General features: G+C 46.1%; 1 protein-coding gene across 2 annotated transcripts; it reads right to left on the reverse strand.

Moving 5' to 3' along the window:
* Nucleotides 1–15: 15 nt before the first annotated feature.
* On the reverse strand, nt 16–17522 carry LOC125538646 (uncharacterized). 2 transcript variants are annotated; one of them, XM_087530927.1, is made up of 7 exons: nt 17298–17522; nt 16327–16863; nt 15143–15820; nt 14357–14494; nt 1493–1832; nt 1322–1396; nt 16–499 (listed from the first exon to the last, which is right to left on the reverse strand). In XM_087530927.1, the coding sequence occupies exons 1-7, from the start codon at nt 17363–17365 to the stop codon at nt 443–445; spliced, it is 1893 nt and encodes a 630-aa protein (XP_087387053.1). In that variant the 5' UTR covers nt 17366–17522; the 3' UTR covers nt 16–442. The 2 variants fall into 2 exon arrangements, with proteins under 2 accessions (XP_087387053.1, XP_087387058.1); XM_087530932.1 differs by lacking the exons at nt 16–499; nt 1322–1396; nt 1493–1832 and adding an exon at nt 7331–7645.
* Between the last annotated feature and the right edge of the window lie 1313 nt (nt 17523–18835).

An 18835-nucleotide genomic window follows, 5' to 3' on the forward strand; every position in this document is an offset into this window, starting at 1 on the left:
GCATGCGGACCGATATGCAAGCAGTCGCTAAGTCAACACAAAATTTACATTGAGTAGGGTAGACATAACATCAAGAGCTCATCCCTTGGTGGTTTTGCCAACGCGAAGCAACAAATAGTTACTGAAAATAGAAACTCAAGAGGCAAAGCAACAAATAGTTCCTGCGAAACAGAAACTTGAGATGCATGGTGGCAATTGGTAGCAGAGATGCAACATTCCTAAACCATTGTTGGGTAGCACAACATCAACCTCATAAATTATTTTCCGGGTTTTTTATTTGACTCAAACTCATGGAATGCCCATCCATGATCACTAACTATCTTCAACCTCTCTTTCTCTTGATACCGCTTTTCATGACGCTTCTCAGCACCAATAACTCCAAAATATCCTTTCTCCCATTGTTGCTCCATTGTTGGAGTCGCGCCCGAGCTCGTCTTCGAGCTCAGTCGGAGTCGGAGTCCTCGTCATCTGTTGCCATGCCCTTCAAGCCGTCCACGCGCTGCAGAATAACACAAAGCTCAACAAGGTGATCATCCATCTTGGCTACATGCCAAGTCACTGTGGTGCGAACAGAGAGAAACTGAAAACCAAAAACACTTAAAGCAAAAACAGTCAATGGGTTTGGCTGCGATTCTGGCCCCAAGACGCAAGACGGTACTGGGAAAATTAACTGTCTCCAAGACAAAGTACTTCCTCCATCCAAATTTTGTCAGCCCCGCTCGTATCTTAAAAAAAATTCAATATAGATGTCACTTGCAAAATATGTGTTATACTATAATAATTGTATTGTTAGATTTGTATTTGAAAGAAGTTTCTAATAATATATTTTTTGTTAAACATATAACTCATATTTTGTAACTTGAATTTATGATAGAAATCTAACTCAAACTCTAATGATATCCGCACTCGAGCATGTCAACCACTCCCACCTAGGGTCACACCTTTCCATGCTCCATACACAATGTAAAGTTCTAGAATATCAACTGGTACGTGCTTTCACCGTCAAAGGATGTAGATATAACACGACTTCCTGGCCACACGTGTAAAAGCACCTAGGCTAGGAGATGGGCACGTTGGCCACCCTCAGCCCCCCTCCCAACCCCACACACCTGGAAATCTAATTCCCTAAAAAAATCTCTAAAAATCTTATTACAATGCAAAATTCAGAAATAACAAATGCAGTTGGATCTAAACAACTAATCATTTAAATATAATTATAATCCTAACGAGGTGAATCACAATCAAATATATAATCATCAAGAATAATAAAATCATGGCAATGAAGTGAAGTGCAAATAGCAGTGGAAAAGCTAGTGAGTACCTTCTCGGACTTCATCTCCTTGACTTTGTACCTGGTCCTGTTGGCCTGCCAGAGCCACTCCCCTGGGCAGATGTTCTGCACGCACGAACAGATGGTGTCAGTCATACCAAAACGAATCCATGATTCAAAGGAAAAAATAATAATAAAAAAGCTTTGGGCATGCATGCATACGTTGACTTGCTTCTGGACTATCTCGGGGCGCCTGTGGGGGAACCGCGGCAGCTTGGTGCCCGTCATGGCTAGCCAGTCCTCCTCTTTCTCCTCGTGCGTCAGCTGGGTGACGACCCGCGGCACCACCGGCCTCGCCATGGCCGCCTTCTCCCCCTCCTCCTCGACGGGCGGAGGCACCTCTACCATGGGCGTTTTCCCTTTCTGCTCCTTTGTCGCCTTGATCGACTCCTGACGCTGCTGCTGCTGCTTCTTAGGCTTCCCTTTGGGGGCTGGCTGCCGCTTCTCCTCCCTTGCCGCTGGCTGCTTCTCGACGGCGGCGGTGTGAGGTTCCTCCCAAGAACTGGTCAACATCATTTTTGGCATTAGTAGAACGATCGACGGCATGACAAGAACTAAAAAAAGTTTATCTCTTACAGCAACATTGCGGCGTTGTTGGGTTGAAAGGGAGGGTCTGGGGGACACGATCAAAACGATCGACCACATGAAATTGTGCAACAGAACTAACGCAGGACTATATATGTATGTTGTACGTAGTAGTATCAATCTATTTTGAGCCACACGAAACTATTAATGGGGCATTAGTGCCAGAGTGTTTGTGGACGGATATGCAAGCTCACTGGAAAGATACCCTATATATAATGCTGGAGATTGGTTAGATTAGCTATCCTGGGGATAATCTGGTGATGCTTAATGCGACGGTAGTATTCTACTGGTAGTGGAAAAAACATGATTAAAATAAACTTCCGTTTCTAAAGATGAAAATAGAAGAGTACAAAAAGTGTTTCAAAAAATTTGAAACAAACACAAAAGATTTGCCTAATCTTCTCAATAAAGAAGGTTACTAGAGGTTCAAAGGAGGAGGCCATTGCTCCTCCACAAATGGAGAAAAACTCTCACGGCATAATGGAACCTAGGTGCCTTGCACTAGTGGGTGGTTACCGAAATCTTGGCTTCGGCCTTATTGAGCGCCAAGACGATCATCAGCATGTTAGATGGCGAAAATGAATCGTTGATTCAGGAGCGCTAGGCCATAGCCTTATCGTCTGCTGGTAATTTGCGTGACGCGTTTGAGACATGGATTGCGCTTGCGGCAAAATTAAGCATGTTTCTACGTCTATTTTTTGTGTGTTCTTGCCGAATGGGAACATAGATACGCCACCGAGAACAAGGTGCTCGCTATCCTTCACACGGAGCAAGAGTACTTGCGTCGTAGAGGTGGGGTCAAGTGGATTACCAAAGGGGATGCAAACACACGCTACTTTCATGCATAAGCGAATGGCCGTAGATGTAAGTGCTCCATCCAGCGTCCGCAATTGGAGCAGGGCGTATCTATACTTTCAACATTAGGTGGGCGGGCTCGGCTGAGCCCGAATTGGTTGTGCTGCACTCTAATCTGCAGGTTCACTCGTAGTGTGTTTCACATGAGGAAAATGCTAATCTTATGTGCTCCTTCGTGGCTCAAGAGATCGACGCGGAGATTCTCTCCATGGAACTGGATAAGGTGTCCGGTCTAGACGGTTGGTCGGTTGCCTTCTTTCACATGTTCTTGAATTTTCTGAAGGGCCCTTTGCTTGCCATCTGCACTGGTTTCACGGTCGGTATGCTTGACATATCTAGGTTAAAATTTGGCGTGCTTCCGTTAATTCTGAAGTCAAGGGGGCTGACAAAACATTTGCCAATTTCGACTGATAGCGCTGATCAATGTTCCTTTTAAAATCCGTTGTAGAAGTCATATGCCTCACGTCCCTCTCCGTTGGCCCATCACATCATAAATAGATGTCGATCCGCGTTTATCAAAGACGGTTACATCCTTGAAGGATTAGTGGCGTTGCATGAGATAATGCACGGAGTTAAGAGATGTAGACAATAGGCGACCCTACTTAAGTTACAAAAAAGCTTATCATTGTGTCAGCTAGGTATTTCTCCATGAGGTTTTGCTTCACAATGGTTTTAAGGCTAGGTGGGTTCAACAAGCGTGGGTTGATACAAGGCAATCCTCTACTGCTTGCTCTTTAACTTCGTTGTTGAGGCACTCTCGGCAATGCTCGATAGGGATCGAGCTACTGGGCATATGAAGGGGGGTGGCCCAACTTATCCCTAGGGGGTGTGCACTTGCAATACATAGATGACACAATGATGTTGTTCGAACCAGACCAGCTTAGTATTGCCTCGGTAAAACCAATCCTTCTATGTTTTGAGGCAATGTCGGGGATGAAGGTTAATTTCCATAAGTCCAAGGGGATGGATCACTGGGAGGAATATCAGGTTCCAAGTTAGGAGACTTCCCAATCTCGTACTTAGGGTTCCCAATTAATAACAAGAACCTTAAAATCTCTGATGGCGAGGCGTTGTGTTGTTCGGTAGCTAAAAGGGTTTTCCCGTGGCATGCGAGGTCATATCTTCGGGCTCCAGGCTGATCTTAACAAATTTGAGCATCTCCTATATTACCATATCCACAATGGGTTTGTTCCTTCTAGATGATGGGGCTTACACCAAACTGGACATGTTGCGCTCCAAGTTCTTTTGGGAAGGAGCTGGAGCCAAGAGGAAATACCATGAGGTTAAGTGAGTGATAGTTTTACCATCCATAAAAGTCAGGAGGCTTGGGCCTAATAAATTTGAAACTTATGAACATTTCCCATTTATCCAAGTGGGTTTGGAAGCTCTCCCAAAATGCTAGTGCGCTTTGGGCGAAGCTTTTCAAAGCAAAGTATTTCCCGGACTGCTCTTTTGTTTTGAATCTAAGGTTTGTGGCTACCCATTTTGGAATGAGATCCAAGCGGTTAAGCCGGCTTTCACTTTGGGGGCAAAGTTTTTGACTAGGAATGGCAAGCCCATCTGCATTTTTGTTTGACTATTGACTGGATTTGCAGCTGCTTTGGATGGAATTATGTGCACTGTACTCCATAATAGTGGAGTCGGATATCTCGGTAGCCGAGGCATTTCTCTTCTCCCCCTAGTTGTATCCTTTCATCGTGAGCTAACCACTATCGAGAACGCTAGTCGGAACTCTCTTTGGGATAGGCTCCAATACATGCTCATGTCCAGTGGTGACGACGTGGTTATGAGGCACCTTACTAGCTCTAGCAGTTCTCAGTAAAATCGCTCTATGCACAACTATCTAAAACTTCTTCACTTTTTGTCATGTGCCATATTTGGAAGGCCACTACCGCTAAAAGTTAAAATATTCTTGTGGCAAATGTTTAGAAACCACCTGCCGACGTCTAACAATATAGTTAAGAGCAATTACCGTTTGGACGCCCATTGTGCTTTGTGTGTGGTGTGGAAGGACACCAACAATGTCTTCTTTAGATATCCTTTTCGCGCTTTCTGTGGAGTGCAGTCCGTGAAGCTTCAGGGATGCATTGGGATCTAGCCTCTGGTGCGGAGTTGATCTTTCTATTGAACTCGTTACGTGGCATGTCCAAATGCGTAATGTGGCCATATGTAGAGCCATTGTTATGGGCCATTCGGCAAAATGACAACAAAATTACGATTGAGGTTGCCCTCCCTCATCCTGCTGACCGCTTTTTCCAGTGCAATGTTTACCTGCAGCAGTGGATGCTGCTTGGGAAGCGAAGCAACGTTGATAGCATAGTATTGGCGATCAACAAGCTATGACGGGTCTACTCGATGGCTCGTTCATCTCCGCCGGTGTGTTAGGGTCATGGCATCCTTTTGGATCCTCCCCGAGCCTGCGGGCTCTGCCTTAGTTTGATGCCCTAGTGATTTATCTCATACTCAGGAAACCAAGTTTCCTCTATGTAGTGTGACTTGTTTGTATATTGCCGGTGTGTAGGCTTTATTAAGTTTAAGCCGGACACTTTTTTTATCCTCATTCTAAAAAGAACCTCACATTCCTCTCGTTCCAAAGTTCCCCCCAACGAGCATCTATCTCTTTCCTACTTTGGCCACGACCAAGAGCATCGTGGTAGTCCACCCCATTGAGCGATGTTCACTCCAAGGAGGCAAGCCATGCCTTTAAAACCTCGAAAACACAGATGAAGGGTTTGCACTTGAACAAAATGTGTGTAGCGGACTCAAGCTTCCTCCTAAAAAGTTGACTGAAGCCACGGTTTGGACATCCTCTCCTCTCTAGACTCGGTGGTCGAAAATCATATTCTTGATGACAAGTCATGCAAAAAGCTTCCACTTGGGGCACCCACTTATAAAATATTGCATGCTTAATCAAAATGGTGATGGACCCCTCAGCGGAAGCAGCGGAGTAGATGCCATTTGCCGCAAGCTTCCAAAAGATGAACATGATCAAGCATAGCCCAAAGAGCGCAAACTTGATTGATGTGATAACTTATGAGTCCCATGGACATGTAAATTCTCCTCAGCCAAGCATTGTCGTGGAGAGTGTGATGAGGAACGAACCTCAAGGCAAGATCTGATCTATCATCACAACCCTATCTTTCATGGTCGTCCACCTTCAGTGCAGTAGCCTCTTGCCCCGCACGTGGTGTACACGAAGTAGAGGGTTTGAACATTGCGGTTGAACACAATATAACCAATCTAGAAGATGGAAACTCATGCACAAGACAATTTCTATGCAGAAATCACAATATACAGGTCTTCAAAGATTCCTCCAAAACATAGGATTTTCAGACAGCTTCCCTCAAAACTCGATATGGGTATTTTTCTGCAATATATGTCTATTTCCTCAAAATAACTTGTTGTTACATGGCACACAACATAGGCTTTAATACATGAACCAACTAACTTAGCTTGGAAAGAAAGTTGATTGCCCAACGAAATCTCCTTTACATGCTCAAAAATTACCTAAAATCTACCAACTATTAGATTTCTTAGTTTATAGGTTAGCAAGACAATCTTACAACCCAAATCAAACACCTTAGATTTCTATCGTAAATAAATACGACTTCTTTTAAATTGGTGCATCACTATGGTATACTATGCATTGTAGACCCCAACGGCACTCTTCCAACACAATATATTCCATGCATGTGAACCTCTGAGCTAAATCTCTCCTTGATTGGAACGAATAAAAATAGCAAGTTCATGCACCTTTCTCTTTATACCGCGGCCCTTAAATAATCCGTCCATATCTTCTTCAAAGTAGGAAGCCAATCTCTTTGTTTTTGTCATACACCTTTCACTTTCTACCATGTCCCATAAATAATTCGACCACGTCTTCTTCAAAGTAGGAAACTAATCTCTATTTTGTCATCTCCAACTCTTAAATTATAACTAAGTTGTTGTTTCCTTTTACTCATATGATTGATATGGTGGCTCTGAAATGACAAAATAGAAGCATGTACTTCTCTTCTCCTCAGCTCGCCCACATGCATCAATACCTGGCTTCTTCTTTGCTCCCAATTGAAGTTATTTTTGTCTAGTCCGGGACAAATACATTATTTCTCATGTCCAACCCATGCAAAGTAGATGCATGGCTACGACTTATGTACAATGTGTACATTGGCGCTTTTATCATCATAGACTGGAATAACGCTAAGAATATCATGAACATGTATGGTCGTATCATCCTCTAGACCTTGATACGAAACTGACCTTGGTTTTGAGTAAGTCCCTTCAGATATATTTAACTTGTAGATTGATGAGAGACCATAGAATTTCAATAGCTTTGACCTTCTTCTTTTCTGCTTCTTTGTGATCTTTTATCTTCTCGAGGTGTTCTTTCCTCCAAGCAATAAAAGGCTCATCCTGCACGTGCACTAAGCCATATTTCTGACCCTCATTAATGTGATATGTGTTGGTGCGACTATTATATTTAGCACGGTGCTCCTTGTACCATGTATCTCCCAACAACAAGTGACATGAAACCATCTATATAGGGAACATGTGGCACATGACTTCTCAAAAGGATTTTTTTCAACAAAAGCGATACCTTTGTTCAACAAGTATGGTTGAGACCCTCGGCCTCTGCATCATTGTGATGCACAAAACCATTTATATTAATTGTCAAGCGGAGTACTGAACAAACGCATCTCGAGCCGAAACATTACAGGTTGTGAAAAAACACCTAGGACTAAATCAACTTCTTCCGGAACAACGTCTTCAAGAAGGGATAGACGTCCTCGCTTGTTGTCGCCACATCCTATCAAAGATGGACGAGACATGATTTGTATCATGGTTGCCGAGACCAGCACCACAAGAAGTAGACAACACCTTCAACAAGGTAACAACACAAGTTTGTCACTGGTAAGCATGATTAATAAAGGCCAGTACAAAATAATTCACCATAGATATGAATGAGTGTCTCAATTAGCATCTTCATCATATATGAGGCGATATTAACATGCATTAGTACTCCATGCGAATAAGGTTAATCCACGTAAAGTCAGCGATGCATTCATCACCATTCTTCTTTGGGAGGATCGCAATGTTGGCCGAATTAAGCCGCTTAATGTGCTCAATAATGAGTCTGGAAAAATTATTGATCATAGCCATGATGCCATGCTTAATTGTAGCACAAAAAGCCTTGGAAAAAGGCCTGACAAAGCAATATCTGGAGATGGAGACTTATCCTTAGGCATTTGTGCAATGACGTCAATCATTTCCTTCTCTGTGAAAGGGTCTCCGATGCCAGAGAGGTCGCAGAGAAATATAGAATTTCCCAATTAAAGTCTCTTTGACACCCCTGTGCTTTATGCGACATGGTGGAAAAATGGTCTTGCACCACCCTTGCTTTATCATTGTTGAAAGTAAGCTAGCCGGCTCCCTGCCGAATCTTGTCGATGAAGTTATTGTGCCTTCAAGCATTGATGCAGAGGTAAATTTTTTGCATTTGCATCACCCTCCTTAAGGTTTTAAATGATCTTTCCAGACTCGTTAGATCGACGACCCTCCACTTTATCCTTTATCTCAAATCACTCTCCTCTAGTGAAATCGGTAGGGAATCTATGTCTGTATAGAATCTAAGGATGACCTCAAGCGCCATGTACAACCGAATATTGAGGTAGAGAAAACGGCATTGCTCCATCACCGAAGATGGATGTTAGTGCAATTTAATTTTTCAAAGAGCACCCTAGACGGCTCCTTGTGTGGCGAGGGCTTCCCCCAAGCCTCCACAACAAAATTCCAAAAACCAGAAGCTTGACCCAAAAGTTCCCGAACTTGAATGCATGTAGCTACTTCAGACCATGGTCACTAGCAAGAAACAAGGGACGATGATCAGACAGGGCGGACGAGGAGGCAGCGAGCACATGATTTTCAAAATGAAGATCCCAATAGATGTTGCGGAAATAGCTATCCGGCTTGCATAGGGTCGGATCCCGCCGCTCATTACACCAAGTGAACTTCCTATTCTGCAGGTGGATCTCTTTAAGCTCGCATGGATCAAGAGTACCACATAAGCGAGTGACGAGCAGAATATTAGTGTGCCTCCTGTTTCTGCATCATGCTCTGTAAATTTGGTTAAATTCACTTGTGACTAACCACATGACACCAAGACAAAGTTTGTGGACGTGGAGCTCCGCAAAAGAACCATATTTCCGAAGATAGGTCATGGGTCCATAGGCCGTAGTCAGCTTGATCTCGATCATAGCTGACAGAAGGAACACCTCGCTGGTGATGCCAGAAGCATCGAGCATGTCGTTGTTCAAGAAAAGCAAAATACCACCCCTAGTACCAAGGGCCGGTGTGACTGGAAAGTTCCTCAGCTTGACGTCGCCAAAATAAATGATAGTAGCAGCGTAAGTCGTTCCCGACTTGGGTTCTTGAATGTGCACGAGTTTATGAGAGGAGGTCACAATCATCTCAAGGAAAATTGATATTCTATCAAGATAGTTTAGTCCCATGACATTACAACTAATGATGCTAAGGGTGTGTTCTAACATTGGTAAGAAAGGGTAATCAAGCATAGCACACAAAGGAACACTTGCACTTTAAGAAACAATGGACTACAAACAAGTTCAGACCATCTCTAACCACAACATTATGCTAGAAAGAGGAACAACAAGGTTCGGGAGAATGCCCTCCCCTAAATACAGACAACAAAAGGCTTGCTAGCATCTGGGACTAAAAGAACTCAAGCAACAACTTTTACACAAAGTTAGACCACAATCATGGTTTTGATCGATTCCTGTATTTACTAGTCGAGGCTCTCCTCTCCCCCATGCAGGATCAGAACATCCTCCATCGTGGTAGCCAGGTCGCAGTCCTGCCTAAAGAGCCCAAGCATGGAGCGCGCTGACGGCGACCGACGAAAGCTTCCCTTGAAACAGTCTATCAAACTTGGAGATAGAAGCTGAGTAACATCCTCGCCCTCGACGATAATCTCCATATGCCAGTACGGGATCTTCTTGGCATTCACGTCACTAGGGTGGACCTTATCTTGGATTGGAGGCAAGCGTTGTTGCAAAGAAGTGACACAACGTCGGGCTGCAAAGTCGATGCCTCGGCCTATAGCAATGAAGAGTGAGAAGTAGCGGAGGCTAGTGTCGGATGACGAACAACGTGGCCGATGGGGTCTCAACATTGTGGGGTCTAGGGGCTGGGTTCCCATGCTCGTACATGAGATCCGACATGGACTCAGCCATCAGTGGTGATGCAGAGGCCACTAGTGGCGGCGGTGTTCCCAGGAGCGGAGTAGGTGCAGTAGGGTCATGCATATGTGTGAGTGGTAAGCACATAATAGCTTCCCACACGGTGGCGTACCATGCGCCACATAAGAGCTTGTGGCATCAGAGAAGCAGGCCCACCGTTGATGAAGCATTGAGAGTGTTGTGCAGTAGCTGACTGAAACCAGCCCCCACCATGGCCTAGGATGCACCCTTTGACCATAGGGCGTGGGAGGTAGGGCCGAGACAGTCTTGCCCACTAAGTCGTGCAGGCACACGAGGGAGGGCTGTCGACGGTTGTCCTAGAAGCCAACGCATGGCCATCACGGGATGAGCGGATGTGCTAGACAAGCACCGCGCCATGACGCTACACTGCAGCTTCCCGCAACCAGTGAGGTCCGCTAGTCGCAGCACCACATAGTGCACTGCAGCTCCGCCGCACTGCCAAGGAAGACAGTCCCAACACAATGAACGTTGCACTGGAGTAACCACACCCCCTCACCTGCGAGGTCCACCGGTCATAGCACCATTTGTTGCATTCCAGCTCCATCGTGCCGCCGATGAGACGGCTACAACACCATGAACATTGTATTGCAACTCCTCCCCGCCGGTCGCAGCGCCGCGTGTTGCACATCAACTCTGCCGTCCCCGACAAGATCTGCAAGGGCGCGACACCGTGCGCGCTGCACGGAAGCATCCCTATAGGCCGGCGAGATCCGTTCACCTGCAACGCCGGAGCGCTGTACCAACGTGCTCGGCAACATCGACCACAACAGCGGCCTACTGCGCCAATGATGCTCGGCAACATAGACCACAATGACGGAAGACACAGATGCTGCAAGACGACGCAGGTGCAGCGGGTCGACGGCTGCTGGGTTGCCGCACGCCGACTGCGGCTGCTCCGGCGAGATCCATGGTGAAAGGTTGGAGAGGGATGCGGAGAAGAAGTGGAAAAATGAGGATCTCGCTCGTGTGTGGAAGAATGAGTGCATCTGAACGCCATCATGATCCTGACTTTGACTTCTCGGGAGCTGTTTCCATTGTGGAGGCCGCCGTCGCTGGAAGAAACTGGCGGTCTGGCTTTTCTTAACCAGGGGCTCAAGGCACACATCAATATTTGGAAGGAGAGGCTGATCATGGATGCAAGCATCGGTGTGGCATAGTAGAATGGGCTCCTGGAGTTCTGCATGGATGGTGAGTCACATGGAGTAGAGATGGAAAAGGTGTCCGGTGGTGAGGACTGAGAAGGAGACTTGTTTTGCCAAGCTTCTACCATGCGGACACACGACAGAGAGCGGCGGCAGTTGTGGTCACGATGTGGCTGAGCTTGCGAGACAGATGCCAAGGACGAGGGCGGTGGCTAAGCTTGAGCCATCCTTTGATGAGATTTCTGCTCGTTTACCAATTTTTGTCTACTCTTACTGATTGCTCGTCGTGCTGCTACCTGATAGAACTGCTCATTACGAGTTTAGGTTTGTTGTGCTCCTGTGTAAATCGTAATGTAGTACTGCTGTCCAGGAATGTTACTGCTTGTTACTGAACAGTTTCAGTCTGGGTCAGATTTTTAATCTATGTGGCATCTTGAGCTGTAATTTGCAGGAATGTTACTAATTACTTCCTCCGTTCCTAAATATTTGTTTTTTTTAAAATTGCAAATGAACTACCACATACGGATGTATATAGACATATTTTAGAGTGTAGATTCACTCATTTTGCTTCGTATCTAGTCACTTTTTGAAATCTTTAGAAAGTCAAGTATTTAGGAACGGAGGGAGTACTACCGAATTTTTTCAGTTTGGGTCAAACAATTAATAAATGGTTCTCATTTTTTTGAGTCAGTACATGTCATTGTCACATTGAAGAACAAAATGTGTACCATGATCACAGGATTACGTAAATGTGTCAAATTTGGAAGAATGAACGCATGCAGATTGTCTTCTTTGAACTTTTCAAGGTATGTAGCCTTTTTTAATGCAAAACGAAGACTTGTTTGAGAAAAAAAGGTCAATTTCTATTCTGCTATTGGTAAATTAATTAGTACATTGGCATGTCATGTCTGTTGTAAAAATGTAAAAAAATTATTAGGCTGGACCACCCTGCTTCAGAATCCTAGATCCACCCCTGCCCCCCCCCCCCCCCCCCCCCCGCGCCGCCACGCGCGCGCGCGAGAGCGAGAGAGAGAGAGAGAGAGAGAGAGAGAGAGAGAGAGATTTATCCCGACGTGGAGGAGGTGATGATTTTCTACCCAGGAATCTGGAGTGGATCCGGGACGAGCCCAGCGGGGTGATGGATGGATATATTTCTTGAGTTTTCATTTGTTGCCGGACATACTATTATGATCCTTAATGTAACATTGGTACTGCTAGCATATTATATGGAAACGAAGCATGTTGTAAATGGGAAGGCTACAGAAGGTGTATAAATGAGAAAAAAACTGAGACATAAATGAGTAAATAAATGAACCACAGGTCCTAAATATGGAGCACCAACGAAGTGACCCCCTACGCCGACGGCCTTAGAGGGTGCCTGGATACATTTTAGTCTCATGACTAAAGTAGTGGGACTAAAACTTGCTAGCCTCATCCATGCTTGGATCCAAATACTAAAGAGACTAAAATCAAGTTAATGAGCATTTATTATCCTTCAAGCCCTCCAATCCAGAACTCGCATGTGTTAAAGGAGAGAAGTTAAATGAGGAGAGAGAGGACAAATTCACATTTTAGGCTGGTCATAGTGGGGAGTAACTTATACTAGTGTCATGCATATGACACCAGTCTAAGTTACTATCTCCATAGTGCAAAGTAACATAATAGTAGTGTCATAGATGACTTCATTTATTAGCTTATAGACTCATTCTTTCTCGGGAAGCGCTATGTTACAGTAACATATTATGTTACTCTAAACATCTCTCTCCTCATTAAATATATGTCACATAAGCAAAAAATTCTTGAAGTGCGATATGTTACTACCTAAGTTACTTTCACTATGACTAGCCTTAGTAGAGGTAGTCTCAAGACTAGTTTAAGCCCCTCTTTAGTTAGGGGTGCTTGGAACTTTAGCCTCTTAAAGAGACTATTTTTAGTCAGACTAAAATAAGTCCTTGGATCCAAGCACCCTCTTAACTAGATCGGACTGAGCTTGAATGAACCCATAATAACACAAACAAAACAAAGGAGACCAGAGCTTCACCGGAGGCACATCAAAGGCGGAGTATTTTGTGCTGCCTGTGGGAGAGAGGAATCTATTTTTCACCGCTTTTGGGGCAGTCCACACTCGAAACAGTTCTGGAAAGTGCTCCGACAGGAGAAGGCTGCGCCTGTAGTCACACCGCCGGAGTTAAATGGTTCCCGCACCGCCGTTTCACAGTGGCTGCAGGAGTGGTCCGCCGGTGCTAGTGACGCTGAACGTGAGACAATGGTGCAGGGCCTCTACGGGCTGTGGCTTGCTCGGAATGAGGCACGCGATCGCGATGGGAAGAGAATTGCGGACGCGAAAGCTGTGGCGGAGCGGGTTCATGATCATATGAGGCAGTGGACGACTGAGGTTCACCAAAGAACAGCCAGGACCATGGAGAGATGGAAGCCACCCGATGCTGGCTGGATCATGGTGAACGCGGACGGGGCAACCTCAAAACTGCTGGTTTACGGTGGAGGAGGAGTGGTGCATATAGAGGAGGAGCGTGCTCGTTCCTCCCAAGCACTTCCGACCCGGAGATGCTTGAGGTTTTGGCAAGCAGGCAAGCAGTCAAACTGGCAATGCAGCAAAACGTAGAGAGGATCCATCTTGAGCTGGACAGCAAGGGAGTGGTGGCGATGATCAATGATAAGGGCAAGAACCTGTCGGCTGTAGGTCCGTTGGTGGAGGAGATCAAGCAGCTACTACGTACAGACTCGGCAAGAGTTTAAGGTGAGCTGGGTGCGTAGATCGGCTAATGAAGTGGCGCATAGGTTAGCAAAGGAAAGGGTTAGCATTCGTATGAATAAAGAATGGCTTGAGGTGCCACCAGACTGTATTCTGCAGGCTGTAGCAGATGAGATTTCAGACTTTGTTTGATTTCCTTTGATTGAATAAATGCTTTACCCCTCAAAACAAAACGAAAAAAATAGACCAGAGCGGACGTGAACCCATAATAATAGAAAAAAAAACTAGGCCGGACCTAACCCGATCCCATGGACCAGCGGCTCAAACCCGACCGAGATGACACAACACAAACAAATGAAGAATAGACGCGAAGCTGTCGTCGATGACCCATGGGTGCTGCCTGCGTCTACAGAGAATGTCGAGTACAGTATGCGCTTATTGGGCGGGGAGTGCATACCTGTGGAGCGAGAGGGTGGCAGCATGAGGAGAGATGGTCGAGAGGATGGGACCAAGGGCGCTCAGCGGCGGCATCACCTTCTTCTCCTTCAACGTTGGCTGTTCCTCGCCAACGGTGTTGTGAAGCTCCTCCGCGGAGCTGCTCATCATTGTCATCATATTAGCAACAAATAGTATTATGACGCAATAAGTACCACACGACCAGCTAGAAAATGTTTCTCTTCATTCAATCCATCAATTACTACGCGTTGGTTGTGTTGAAAGGGTAGACTGCCCAGCCAGTAAATACTATAAGATGGTTACGAGGATCATATTTGTGTGTGTGTATCTATCTTTCCTGAGTAGAGTAGTAATTTAGCAATGATGTCACCGGTTCATCCGTCCAGCACCGCGTACACACAAACAATGGTAACTATTAATGGCATTGGTGTGAATGGGTCACTAATGCTTTTTTTTCGTTGCGAGATACCTCTATGATGGGTTGATGCTTTAATGTGATGGATTAAGTGCTACTAGCATGAAAACAAAATATGCTCAATGTGCTGGATGAGTCCAAAAAATTGTAACTGAGTGACTCTCTCTCTCTCTCTCTCTATCTCTCTCTCTATCTCTCTCTTACACGCGGGCTCCATTTTAATGTGCTCGATGAGTCCAAAAAAGTATAACAGAGTGAAGTTGTAAAGAAAGATACAACTGCATGCGACACAAACGAGTAGGGAACTGCCACAAACATGCCAGTAGTGATGATGGGTATGGACAATATAGCGAGGCGGAGGGATTTGCGTACCTGCGGAGAGAGAGGGTGAGAGCGCGAGGAGGGAGCGATAGGTTGGTGATGAGGTTGGGCTCGCGAGCGCCTGACGACACCATCGGCTTCACCGCCTGCGTCTGCGCCTTGGCGGGGGTCAACTCCGGTTTAGGCGCGGGAGTGGGTGCAGGCGCCGCGCGGCGGCTACGCGGGCGCTTCCTTTGGCCCCACCGAAGCGGCACATGGGCATTCGGTGAGGCGATGTCGTTGCCGCCACCGCCACTGAAGTTGGATCCCGGGGAGGTGTGCATGGCGTTGTTCAAGAGATGGTGGCTCATGGGCGCAATTGGTGAGTACGTCGGTTGAGGCGGGTGCGGAGCATGACCCCACAATATGTGCTGCTCAAGTGAGGTGCGGGCAATGTCGCTGGCGCCGCCACAACCAACGTTGGGTCCCTGATATGTGTGCATGTTGATATTGTAGGGATGGTGGCTCGCGACGGCAGCGGATGAGGATGTCATGCGCCCACGTATCATGTGGTGCTCCAGCGAGGTGCGGGGAAAGTACGGCACGAGGCATGAGGTGTCAGCGAGTACGAGCGGGGTGCGCTCGACCTTGCTCTGTGTGGGGCCCGCCATCGGTGCCACTGGCCTAAGGATCACGCTGCCACTGCCGTCATCAGCGAGAGGGAGGGAATCCGAGTTGATTCCCGGGTACCTGCACAGAAAACAAAATCAAACAAACGTTCGAGAGACGATGTTAGCGAGCTATTGGATCACAACAGAACCAAGTGAAACATTTGGATACAGCATGAAATGAACATAAAAAAAACCTACTTCCCCTCTTTGTGGGTTACTAGCAACCGAACAATATATTTGTAAGTATCTAGCATGCATGCCCCCAGTAGATAGCAGTGAAGATCATATATGTATGTGTACATGTATCTATCTTTTTTTTGCGGGTTAGTGTACATGTATCTGGCTATCCTGAGTAGACACAAACAAGGACAACGAAAACTATTAATGTTATTGTTTAATGTGATGCATGGATGATTAATGTGATGGATGCCAGTGCTAGCATGGAAACAAAACATGGTGTTGGATGAGTCTAGAAAAGTGCAATAGAGTGATGCTGTAAAGAAAGATAGAACTGCATGCAACACGAACCAGATAGAACGGCGACAAAACAGATAGTATAGCCAAGGGGAGGGAAGTGCGTCGTACCCGTGGAGCCAGAGGGTGCCGGCGCGAGGAGGAGGCGATGGGGATGCTCTGAGGTTGGGACCGCGGGCGCGCGGCGGCGCCATCGCCGCTCGCGCCTGCGCCTTCGCCGCCTTGCGGCTCCTGTACTTGAGGGATTTCCAACGGCGCACCTCGGCGCGCGTCAGCTTGGGTTCGGGCACCGGCGCCTGGCGACGGCTGCGCGAGCGCTTCCCGTGGCCCCACCACTGGAGCGGCAAGGGATAGTCCGACAAGGCGATGCCGCTGCCACCGCCACTGCCGAGGTTGGGTCCCTGGGAGTGGGACGTGTCCATGGCGACGTTGTAGCGAAGGTGGCTCAGGAGGGCAGCGGATGAGGACGCCGGACGATTCTCCAGCAAGGTGCGGGGGAAGTAGGGCGCGAGGCGTGAGGTGTCGACGACGACGTCCGGGGCGCGCTCCTCCTTGCTCGGTTTGGGGGCCGGCGCCGGCGCCGCTGGGTTCTTGCTTGCGCCGCTGCTGCCGCCATCAGCGAGGGAATCCGGGTTGATTCTCTGGGACCTGCACACGAAACAAAATCAAATGAACTATCCAATATTTGGATGCAGCACGAAACGAACAGCAAAAAGAACTTGTTCCCCGAGCAAGAAAACGCGAGGCCAGGATTTGGAAACCAAAATCAGTATACAAGGAAAAGAAACTTGTTTACAAACTGCAAAACTGAAGTGCGAACCCCGAGCATCCGAAGATCTGTTCGATGAAAATCCGCACAAAAGAGCACACAGAACTGTCTGCAGCGACAACATAGAAACAATCGGGCGAGAGAATGAATCTTCCGCCAAGATCCTTCGCCTCCGCAGAGACAGACCAACGATCAGAAGTCCTAGAACAGAACAAAACCCACAACACGGCAGGAAGGAAAGAACAACCCAGAACACCGCACCGGAAGAACTCCATGAGCAAAATTGCGGCGGCAAGAAGGGGATTTTGATTACCTCGTCATGCTATTCACGTCCGTTTGGGCGGGGCTGGGCGAAGACGCGACTGAGGAGGACCCTCGCATCGGAGCAGCGTTTCAGCCTCCTCCTTGTTTCCTTGGCTGCCATTTCACTCCGATCACCACACACACACTCTCTTTCTCTCCCACTCTCCGCCTTGTCCTCGTGCTCCCTAGTCTCTGCAGATATGTGATTAATGGAATGCTAATGCGCACCAACACAATGCTTCTCCTGAGGCGTGAGCGTGACGATCCCCGGGCTCACGTGACCCATCAACAGTTCAACACTTGACGTCGCACTGGGTGGATAAGCGCCGTTGGTTTTAGACTAATTAATGCATGCTTATCTATCTATATACCAGCAAAAAACAAATGCTCATCTATCTATACATGTGCTTCCAGCCAAAAAGGCAAACATGTAATAGCATCTCTAATGTTGGTAGCCATTAAGATTGATTTTTATGCTAAAAGTACCATCGTTCTTACTACATCTAAAATGGATATATATGCCTTTCACTTCTGTATAGGTTCGAATATAGGTATCGGTATGCCTATAAATTAGAAAATTGATTTTCTTTTTGTGACATAAAATGGCAGGTGTTACGATTTACTCCCTCCGTCCCATAATATAAGAGCATTTTTTTACACTACGCTAGTGTAAGCGTAGTGTAAATGCTCTTATATTATGGGACGAAGAGAGTAATATACTATTGTCAATCTTTTCATATAGAAGTAAAAATGCCTTCCACTTCACTAAATGATACTCTTATTGAAGTGCATATATTCGGAAACTAGCATATATTTGGGGCATTTCACATGCTCCAATAAAAAGTTTCTTTTTATTTCTACTGGAGTGCATGAAAGCTTCGCTTTCTAAGCTACCAAAGGATCACCCTTTCTGTTATGAATATGTCATACAATTATTGTATGATACTACAAGTAAGGATTAATTTAATGACTTAGTAGAGAATATGGCAAAAGCACAACAACCTCTTAACTGAACAGATCCATCCAAATGCCTACCAAAATGTTCATTTGTAAGCAAAGGCAAAACAATACAAGAAAACTAGCCAGCTTTAGGAGATACAAACAATGGCACCTCTAGTTTTCCAGAAAATAGTTTCCCACTTTGCTAACAGGATTTGGTTGCTCTGGAAAATACCGAATAAACAAGCGCATGGAATAGCTAGTATCAAACAATTAAGTAATCCAGAATTTAACCTACAATGTATTACCGCTTTTTCCGTGAGTACTTAATGGGTCATTGCTCTGTTGGGCTACAAACATAACTTTCTAACACGGTCTGGTACGGTAGAACAATTTTATCTCTTGCAAAGTGGAAAGGCTAGCCTGGAAATTATGTCCAATTTTTCTTGTTAAATTCTTACTTGGATGGCCCAAGTTTCGATGTACAAATTAAAAAGAACTGATATATTAGATTATGTGACTCTGATTCAACGAAACAATTTCCAACTCCTCCTCCATGAGTGACTCCTCGGGTGTCGGATTTACTGCCTCCCGCCGGCACCAATCTGC

Source organism: Triticum urartu, chromosome 1A (genome assembly GCF_056163025.1).
Source record: "Triticum urartu cultivar PI428250 chromosome 1A, HENAU_Tu73, whole genome shotgun sequence".
Taxonomy (NCBI): domain Eukaryota; kingdom Viridiplantae; phylum Streptophyta; class Magnoliopsida; order Poales; family Poaceae; genus Triticum; species Triticum urartu.

Bases quoted from the DNA above. Each gene is read 5' to 3' on its own strand.
- LOC125538646 (XM_087530927.1), bottom strand. From the start codon at position 17,365: ATGCGAGGGTCCTCCTCAGTCGCGTCTTCGCCCAGCCCCGCCCAAACG. The intron at 14,495-15,142 runs GTACGCAAATCC...AATGATGAGCAG, and splicing joins CTCACCCTCTCTCTCCGCAG to CTCCGCGGAGGAGCTTCACA. The intron at 1,833-14,356 runs GTATGCACTCCC...GATGTTGACCAG, and splicing joins GCCACCCTCTCGCTCCACAG to TTCTTGGGAGGAACCTCACA.